A 10,807-nucleotide genomic window follows, 5' to 3' on the forward strand; every position below is an offset into this window, starting at 1 on the left:
TGTCTAAATCAAACTAAAATTCTTACCCAACAAAAATCACAGAAGAAGGGAAAGAGAAAACAAATATAACACAAATAGACTTAAATTACACAAGAAACATTGGAAACATTTCAGGAAGAAATAAAAGTATCTCATCATGGGAAGTGGCAAGATTTATCTAAAGAAATAACCAACGCAGCCCAGAAAACATTTGGGCTAGTCAAACCTAAACAGAAACCTTGATGGAATCAAATGTGTGAAGATGCATTACAAGAGAGAATAAAACAATGGAAAAAGTTTAAATTCTTTGGAAAGACTGAGCACTATGACCAATTCAAACAGCAAAGGAAAGACACTGCTAGAATAATAAGGGGAGTTGAAAGAACTTCTGAAAAATCACAACTTGTAACCTGCAAGACAGTTTTGTTAAAAATAATTCTCGAAATTTCTACCAGACTTTTAAGAGTCAGTTAAAGGGGTATCAAGTGCCTAGCATTTGCTTCAAAGATGAAAATGGTAGACTTGGCCTAAGCAATGCTAAGAATTGCAAAATACTTGCGAAGCACTTTGATCAACTTTTAAACTGCCCTGAACCCAACCATAAGTTGGAATTATTGCAAACAACAGAAAATCTGGAAGAAGATATACCACCCACTGCTGAAGAAATGAAAGAAGTAATTAACAATCTGAAAAATAACAAAGCTAGTGGAGAAGACTCTATAGCAGCTGAACTTTTGAAATGGTCTCAGTCAAAAATCATTGAAGAGCTGCAGTTAATCTTTGAAGATTTTTGGAGAACAGAGAGGATTCCAGAAGAATGGAAAGTGGTTCTAATACACCCAATGCATAAAAAAGGGGACAAACAAAATGTTGATAACTATAGAGGCATCTCTCTTCTGCAAATTGCATACAAGGTATTCTCAAAAATATTGCTGGATAGAGTAGGAACATCACTTGACAAGCAACTGGGTGAGTATCAAGCTGGATTTCGAAAAGGCGAATCTTGTTCAGAACAAATATTTAACTTGAAATCCATAATTCGCCATAGGATATTGAATTCAAAAGATGATGTTGTGACTTTTGTAGATTTTAAAAAGGCCTTTGACTCGGTTGATAGAGAAATCATAGATAAAACAATTTATGAATTTGGAGTGAAAACTAAATTGGCAAACCTAATACGTGAAACCCTTACTGACACAATTTCAAAGGTGAAATTTATGGGTGAGATATCCAAACCTATTAAGATAAATACAGGGGTACAGCAAGGTGATGGCCTGTCACCCCTTCTATTCAACTGTGTTCTAGAGAAAATTGTAAGAATTTAGAACATAGAGCTTAAAGAGCATAACATTTTGCCGGTAACTTTTGCGAGAAAAAACAAAGGCAGTGAAATAAATTGCCTAGCATTTGCAGACGATTTTGCTATATTGTCAGAAAACCTAACAAGTGCAACAACACAAATCAATCTCTTGGAAGATATAGCCAACAAGACAGGTTTGAGAATCTCTGTAGAAAAAAAAAAATAAATTTACAAACATCAATAATGCTCCAAAATTTTTGGCATCAGATATTGGTCCAGTGGAAAGAGTAATGAAATTCATCTGGGAGAAATAATTCAAGAAAATGGTTTAGACAAATCTGCAGCAGAAGAAAGGGTACACAAGATGGAAAGAGCATATGGTATCAGAAAGAATTTTTATAACAAAAAGTGTCTATCTCAAAATCTTAAAATAAGGCATTACACTACAGTGGGGAAACCGGAATGCTTATATTTATTTATTTATTAATACATCCATAACAGGGTATATCCCCAATTACAATGGATGGTACAAAATACATTCAATATATAAATGTTACCTATATGTACAAAATAATATATAACAATTAAAAAACCAAGATTGCCTTGACTAAATTAAGAATAATTTTAACATATTTTCAATAAAACATACAAACATATAAAGTATTAAAGTTAAGGAAGATAAAACAAATAAGCAGAGAAAAAAAATATTCAAAAGAACGGCAAATACACGAACACATATACATTTGAAAAATAATAGTGGCATTACATACATCATATTTCAGTGCTGAATTTTCTCCAATAAATTATTCATTATAATGTAAATATTGTTTTAAAATTTTTGAAAATAAAGGAAGTGATAAAGCAAAATCTATTTGTCTGCTGTCTGAAGATATTTTGTTATATACTTCACACATTTTTACAACAGGTGAATTTTTATGATGTGAGGTGCTTGAGAAGGGGCAGTAAAATGTTTGTCTCAAACGAAGAGTTACTCCCTTGGTATTGAAGTTGATTCTTTTAAGAAACTCTTGGTTATCTAATATTCCATTAACTGTCTTGTAAAGAAATATCTGTTGAGCTAATATTCTACGTGTACTGAGCTGCATTAAACCAAATTCATTTAATGCAATTTAATGCAAGTGAATGCCTGGTACTAAACTATAGATTAGATAAACTTGAGGTACTAGACAGGAGAATCATGAGAAAAATCTTAAGCCCTGTGAAAACAACAGAAGTATGGAAATTAAGATCTAATGATGAAATATACTGGAACATAGAAAACATAACAGAATCCATAAGAAAAAAGAGATTGCAATTTTTTGGACATATTTACAGAATGGATGATTCCAGATTAACAAAAAGGATTTTCAAGTACCTTTGGGACAAAAAGGCAACAACTAGCTGAATTCAAAAAGTAAAGAAAGATTTAGAAAGAAATAATATAAGAGAAGAAGAAAGTATAGACAGAGAAATTTTAGAAAGTGGGTAGTAAGTATGAAAGGATTACAAGGAAGATTGAACAAGAAGCCTGGTGCGAAGTGGTCCAAGAGCAGAAGGAAACAGCATAGTCAAAGGATGAAAGAATATGGAAGGAGCGTAAGAGGAAACAACGAAGTATGAAGAACTGAATTGAAATTGGCCCATTGTCCTTAGCAGGCCTCATCAGGAAGAAGAAGAAAAATTACTAAAAAAAGTATTCATTACAAGCAATTTGATTACATTTGCTCAGTTACTTTCCAACTCTGACTGCACTGACTTTACTGCAAATTCTGAACGGGATAGTGAGGTATTTTTAAGTGGGCAGATTAGCTACTATTCAGTATCACTCGGAACTATTTCAGTCTCATATAAGGTTCTTTCCAACACGTAGTTTGCTGTCAGTACATGGACGCATCCATATACCGCTCTATACGCATGCGCTGACTTCATGTCAGTTCCGGGATTGATACACGATTGGGTTGTGTTGGAATGGATTCTCGTCCATGAACTCCAAGGAATAGGAGTAACGCAATTACTGTACTAACCGGGTGTAATGACAATATTTTCCCATATTGCCCGTAATGTCTTTTATGGTGCTCACTTCTGTCATATCGATTTGTAGTATCTTTAGCAACTCCTCGGCTAATGCGGAAATGCTCGAAAAACTCATTTTAATTATACTTAGGAACAGTTTCTTCTGAAAAATACATTGTATTTCAATTATATTTTGTTTCACCTGGTAGCTTTTGTGCCTTCATAAACTATAAGCCTAATGAAACACAATACATAAATAACTAAAGAAAGATGTTTAATTACTGTCACCTAAATAATTTTCATTTCTTTTTCTTTTTGCAAAAAATTGTCCTCTTCTTCACTGGATGAAGAGTGTAAAAAATCGTCGTCACTATCCATCCTAACCTTAGTAACCAAACAGCTGATTAATTTATTAATGGGAGAAGAGCACGCAATGTGCATAAAAACAGCTGATTAAGGAACTCAGTGTACAGCAGGAGGCAATGATACAGTGTTTCTGCACATGTTACAGAAATGTATGGCTCAGTACATGCTTTAGACTGCGGACTAGTTCCGACCGCCAGGGATCGATGTGAAGAGTTAGTTGAAACGTCTGACTGCAGTACACAGACGAATACATGAACGCAATTTTAACTGTGTTGGAAAGGATTTTTCGTATTGCGCATGCGCAAAGAGACCATGTACTGGTACAGGGACTGTGTTGGAAAGAACCTATAATTTCACCATTTGTAACAATTGTACACAGGCTTCAAGGATATGTCACTTGATAAACGGTCTTTTCAGTCTAAGATTCAATCTCAGATCAAAACAAGGAAACTTTGAGGATTAGTAAACCAGTTCATGCATAAAACAAGCTAAAACTGTTAGTAGAACTAATTTAGTTGTTAGAACATTAGCACCTAATTTTTTTACATTTTTATTATTGCTCAATTTAACAGGCTTATCTTTTTTTTTTTTCTTTTTTTCTTTCCTGACCAGTTTTACTCAATAGACTCTTGCTTTTGAGATCACAGTGACTATTTTTGAGGCCTACAATATCCTTAATATTCTTTCCCTTCAACAAACAATATTTTTATCTTGTAACTTAAGGTAGAACTGGTAGTGATACAATATAAAAAGGATGCATCATCATGTCTGCGCAAAACTGCAAGTCTGAAGTATTTCTCTTATATTTAGATAACAGAAAATTCTGTACATGCATTTGGAACACAAATTATTTCAATATTAATTAAAGCAATAATCTGCAATCATTACAATGTCTTTCCTTGTTTTGTAGAGCCTACACTTTTCCACCCTGCTTTAGATGCTTCCTTGTTGCACCCTTCTACTCATTTGCAAGTATTTTTCACCTATGACCTTTATGAAAATTACATTGGATGACAAAAAGAAACCACTGATTCCACAGAGGACAATGTTCTACTGACAGTAACCCAACTTGAAGTTCAAATGATACAAGATGGTGCCACAGAATAGAGGACTGGTGATACATTCTATTTCCATTGAAATTCCCCTTTGTAAGAAACTGCTCTTATTCCTGGAAGTCTTCAATTTTGTCAAGTGAACACTGAATGTGTCACCAGAGATCTTTTACATCTGATATAGTACCACATATAGTGTCAAATGAATTTTTTCTGCTCTTCAAAAATTCAATTACATCTGCTAGTTTCAAATCCCTTCTCCTGGGATCGAGAGGCCAACACACTACTACTGATCCATAGAGAGGAGTAAAATAATACGTTATCTCCTACCAAACTCATTGACTGCATTTAGTTAGGAAATTAAGTAATTCATAGAAGATACTTTTATATTCTTTCAATATACCAGTAAAGTGGAGTGCCAACACATCACAGTATCCAGTGTTAATACTGGAAAGAACTTCACAAAATGGCAGATATGCACAACTTTGGTGTATGCTGTAAATAGCTGTTAAAACGTACTGGTGGATAGAATCCTTCATAACTTGCACACTCCTCTGAGATCAAGAATAATTTGCTTACTGCTATTAACATTTGTACGAGTTAATGTTAATGTGGATCTGGCCCAGTTTTACATCTGGATGCCCTTCCTGTTGCTATACTACATGGAGGGATATATTCACTACTGTATTGTATGCTTTTTGTAGTGGTTGAAAGTGTGGTTTGGTGTGGTGTGGTGTGTTGTGTTGTGTGAAAATTAGAAGGAATGTATTGGGATAAACACCAACACCCAGTCCCTGAGTCAGAAGAATTACCCAAACACAGTTAAATTTCCCAGCCCAGCCGGATTCAAACCAAAGGCTGTATTATTATTATTCTTTCTCTATTAGGGTCTTCTGGGGACTACGTGACAATATCAATGCTTCAACCTTTGTTATTCCTTCTTCTTCCCCTAATACTCCTTCCTCTGCTCACCATGTTAAAGTTTCCTCTCCTCGGACCATTTTGAGCCTGTTTTCTTTTCCTCCTGACCTTGGAATCCATCCATTTTTTATACTTTCTTTCTAAAAATCTCTTTATTATTATTATTATTATTATTATTATTATTATTATTATTATTATTATTAATAGTAATAATTTTTGCATTTTCCCACTTAACCTAGAAGTGCTGAGTTTTTCCTTAAATGCCAGGCCATTTAATTATGCATTGCATATATACTTTTAAACAAATTTAATCATGCACAGTTAGGGGTAAGTTAGACATATAGCTCACCGTATTACTCAGAAAACTTTATTTAACATGCTCATTTAAATATTAGATAATTTACTATGGTGATCTGGTGATTATCAGGTGATCAAAATTTTGAAAAACTAAATAAGATTTTGTTTTCCATATTTTCAAGTTCACCATTGTTAATAAAAACACACATTTAAAAAAATCACAATATATACAAAACACTAGCAATTTCTTCTAGTTTAAAAAATATTAAGTTCTCCAAGGGAAACACAGAAACAAAAATGCAAAAGAATTAGAATTTCTGAGCTGCACACAGTTCCATCAGTTGCCGCGCACTACCTGGAGTCATTCTCACAGAGCTTTCTTTTCCTGCCAGGCCTTATAGGTCTCCAGAATTGCTGCAGCCCACAATTACACTTCAAAACAAACAATATAAACTCAATAATCGGTTGAAAGATAATGAAAGGTATTCACAGAAACTAAGAGCAACAGCAAGCAAGCACGAAGTTACATAGCAACTGAGACCATAGGGAATGAGGAAAGAGCAGCTGAATTTATACCTACCCTGACCTTGACTGAGTCAGTTCCGGCTAGTGAGGAATGTGTGATGAAAGATTTGAAGCTTTCTCTTCAATGTCTTACTTTTTATAATAGCGTAAGTGAAAGATAAATAATACACTGACTGACAGTGACAATGCAACACCAAGGAGGGGTGGTTTGAAAGGGATGAAAGTTGGGGAAAAAACAGAGTCGGCTCGGAAGAATAATTGATGTTTATTTCAAACCGATATGCAGGTTACACAATGCGCACAGCATCGACTCAGTAGGATGTAGGACCACCGCGAGCGGCGATGCACGCAGAAACACGTCGAGGTACAGAGTCAATAAGAGTGCGGATGGTGTCCTGAGGGATGGTTCTCCATTCTCTGTCAACCATTTGCCACAGTTGGTCGTCCATACGAGGCTGGGGCAGAGTTTGCAAATGGCGTCCAATGAGATCCCACACGTGTTCGATTGGTGAGAGATCCGGAGAGTACGCTGGCCACGGAAGCATCTGTACACCTCGTAGAGCCTGTTGGGAGATGCGAGCAGTGTGTGGGCGGGCATTATCCTGCTGAAACAGGGCATTGGGCAGCCCCTGAAGGTACGGGAGTGCCACCGGCCGCAGCACATGCTGCACGTAGCGGTGGGCATTTAACGTGCCTTGAATACGCACTAGAGGTGACATGGAATCATACGCAATAGCCCCCCAAACCATGATGCCGCGTTGTCTAGCGGTAGGGCGCTCCACAGTTACTGCCGGATTTGACCTTTCTCCACGCCGACGCCACACTCGTCTGCGGTGACTATCACTGACAGAACAGAAGCGTGACTCATCGGAGAACACGACGTTCCGCCATTCCCTCATCCAAGTCGCTCTAGCCCGGCACCATGCCAGGCGTGCACGTCTATGCTGTGGAGTCAATGGTAGTCTTCTGAGCGGACGCCGGGAGTGCAGGCCTCCTTCAACCAATCGACGGGAAATTGTTCTGGTCGATATTGGAACAGCCAGGGTGTCTTGCACATGCTGAAGAATGGCGGTTGACGTGGCGTGCGGGGCTGCCACCGCTTGGCGGCGGATGCGCCGATCCTCGCGTGCTGACGTCACTCGGGCTGCGCCTGGACCCCTCGCACGTGCCACATGTCCCTGCGCCAACCATCTTCGCCACAGGCGCTGCACCGTGGACACATCCCTACGGGTATCGGCTGCGATTTGACGAAGCGACCAACCTGCCCTTCTCAGCCCGATCACCATACCCCTCGTAAAGTCGTCTGTCTGCTGGAAATGCCTCCGTTGACGGCGGCCTGGCATTCTTAGCTATACACGTGTCCTGTGGCACACGACAACACGTTCTACAATGACTGTCGGCTGAGAAATCACGGTACGAAGTGGGCCATTCGCCAACGCCGTGTCCCATTTATCGTTCGCTACGTGCGCAGCACAGCGGCGCATTTCACATCATGAGCATACCTCAGTGACGTCAGTCTACCCTGCAATTGGCATAAAGTTCTGACCACTCCTTCTTGGTGTTGCATTTGCTCTGTCAGTCAGTGTATTATAACTGATTAAGCGAATGCATATACTATGCGTCGCGCATGCAACGTTGGCATTCAAGTGATATTATATTGCATAGCAAGCGCAAGATTTGGCAGTTCTAGGATTAAATGGGGTCTGCCTTCATGCAATGTTTCCTCCACTTCAATCGATCCATAGCATCTCATGGGCTGAGCCACATATCATCTCTCACCCAGTCCAGCCAGCATGTTCAAGATTGCCCTTGTTGGTGACCCTCCATGTTCAGTTGAAGGGCAGTCCTTGCAACTGAGGTTTCACTGCAACCTAGTACATGTCCATACCATCACAGGCGTTATTCATGCATTTTCTCTGTGACTGGGGCAACCTTGAATTTCTTCCGCACATCATCATTCCTGATATGGTTTAGTGGAGTCAAACTATTGGATCATCTTCATTCCCATTGCATGAAGTACCTGTTCATGCTTCTATGTTGTAGGCCAGCATTCAGATCCATGACCCGAGATATTTGAAATGGGTCATTTTATTAAGTTGAACCCCATACACACAGTGATTCATGCCATCAATTTGGTCACAGCATTCCAGGCACTACGTCACCATATAATACTGTCCACAGGTGCTTTGTCTGATTATAATTTGTGATGGCATTCATGCAGAGTCTGAAGAGCAATGGGGACAAAGCTGATCCTTGAAGGACACCGACAATGATTTGGAAGGTACCGGATATTCCTGCCGCACACCGTACTGAACTTGTAGACTTCTGGTACAGAAGTTTCACTCAGTTGACATAGGCTTCAGGTACATTGTGCAGTCTCATTGCCAGCTAAATGATATCATGTTGTACCCTGCTGAATGCCTTTTCCAAATCAAGAAAGGTCAAGTGAACTGTCTTCCTATTCTCTTGGTGTCTTCCCATCAATAGATGAAGTGCATGGATGGTGTCTGTTGTTCTGTTGTTTTTAACAAAACCACACTGATTAGATGAGACAGGGATGATGTTTCATAATTTTGGATTGAGAACATGTTCAAAAATGTTCATAGTATGGCACAAGAGGCAGATTGGCCTATAATTTGAGCAATCGGTATGTCTCCTTTTCCTTTCCAGATTGGAATTGTGCTACTGGTCTGCCAGGTCTTGGATACTGTGTCCTCTTAAGAATCTTGCTGAAGAAGTCGGTAAGTCATACTACACCTTATTCTTCAAGAAGAATCTATACATCGCCCAGGATATCATCTGTGCCAGGTGCTTTCCCAGGCTTCATTTCGTTGATGGCAGTAGACAATTCTTCTATAGTGACAGTGAGCACTGGGCCATTATTATTATCATTATTATTGCCAGCCCCATGCTATAGGGGTAGCATGCCTGCCTTTTATCCAGAGGACCTGGGTTCAATTCCTGGCCAAGTCAGGGATTTTTACCTGGATCTGAGGGCTGGGCTGGTTCAAGGTCCACTCAGCCTACGTGATTACAATTGAGGAGCTATCTGATGGTGAGATGGCAGCCTCAGTCTAGAAAGCCAAGAATAACGGCCGAGAGGATTCGTCGTGCTGACCACACGACATCTCGTAGTCTGCAGGCCGTCGGGCTGATCAGCGGTCACTTGGTAAGCCATGGCACTTCGAGGCTGTTGTACCATGGGGTTTTGTTTGGTTATTATTATTATCCTAGAAAGTATTAGTATTTTGAAAGAAGATCACAACTACAAGACTCTCAGCACATGCAACTGAGAACATCTTTCTAAACAGCTTGATGAGAAGATTAAATTTCTTCAGTTCAATGATTCTATGATAGACCTTTCTAATGTAACAACTTCTACCACATTAAAGTTGAAGTGTAAATACAGAGGTACAATTTTAAAAGTATGAGGATGTATATTCCAGGTGAAACTGTTCTAATTGCTTCAACAGAGGAAGTTGGTACCAGTAACATATTTTCAAAATATGACTTGCATCACAACAAGTAAATTGCTTGCAATATAGACTATACTCTGCATGCTCCAAATTTCACTCATGAAAATTGTTCTTTCATCTCTCCACTACTAACAAATTGATTAGGCATGTTGCAGATAGCACTGATGATGTCTAAATATTGATACTGTATATGCAAGAAATTATTATTTTTTACCAAAATAATGACTATTCTAGAGGAGAATTCTTACCTTCACAAGACATAATGCTTTAATGAATAATTCTGGCAATGACCCTAAGGCCTCATAATGAACAGAAAATCTATGATGGTAATTTACTTGCTTATCTCCATTGAAGGATATTATACTTAATCTTCAGAATTGCACCATAAAGATAATTCTTGTAGCAGGGAACAAGGTTAACAATACACTGTACTCAGTTTTTAACTTCCCTATACATTGGAGAAGTACAGATATCTGAATGAGGCTCTCTAAAATTCCCACCTTTAAGACTAAAAGAAAATGAGTTGGTGATTAATGTTTCAACTCATATGTTTGTTTAATATATTTGTTACTATCAACCTAAACTTTTTGCTGGTTTTTTTAAATGGGAATGATACTGCTGATTATAAATATTCAAGTACTATGAAGGAGATGTGGTAAGTGTCTAGGAGTCACAAGACATGTTTTATTGAAAAAATCCTCAGCCTGATTCCAGTCATTTGACCAGGTCAGCAATGGAATGAATGAAGCCCCCATCTAGTGGTGAGGATAGTAATTGTGCCAGCTGCTGAAACCTGTTGCACTCCTCTGGGGCAATGATTGATGACTGACAGATGAAATATTGGATAGTGTCACTCAAATGAAAGATGACAAGGAAAA

General features: G+C 38.4%; 1 protein-coding gene across 1 annotated transcript in view; it reads right to left on the bottom strand.

Moving 5' to 3' along the window:
• The window catches only part of LOC136858760 (sialin), a 104,943-nt gene extending 94,712 nt beyond the window's left edge, over positions 1–10,231 (bottom strand). Inside the window, exon 1 of the mRNA XM_068225739.1 lies at positions 10,178–10,231. Coding sequence (XP_068081840.1) covers positions 10,178–10,190 — 13 coding nt within the window. The 5' untranslated portion in view covers positions 10,191–10,231. The remainder of the gene's footprint in view (positions 1–10,177) is intronic.
• Between the last annotated feature and the right edge of the window lie 576 nt (positions 10,232–10,807).

The sequence above is a fragment of the Anabrus simplex genome, chromosome 1, assembly GCF_040414725.1.
Source record: "Anabrus simplex isolate iqAnaSimp1 chromosome 1, ASM4041472v1, whole genome shotgun sequence".
Classification (NCBI taxonomy): Eukaryota; Metazoa; Arthropoda; class Insecta; order Orthoptera; family Tettigoniidae; genus Anabrus; species Anabrus simplex.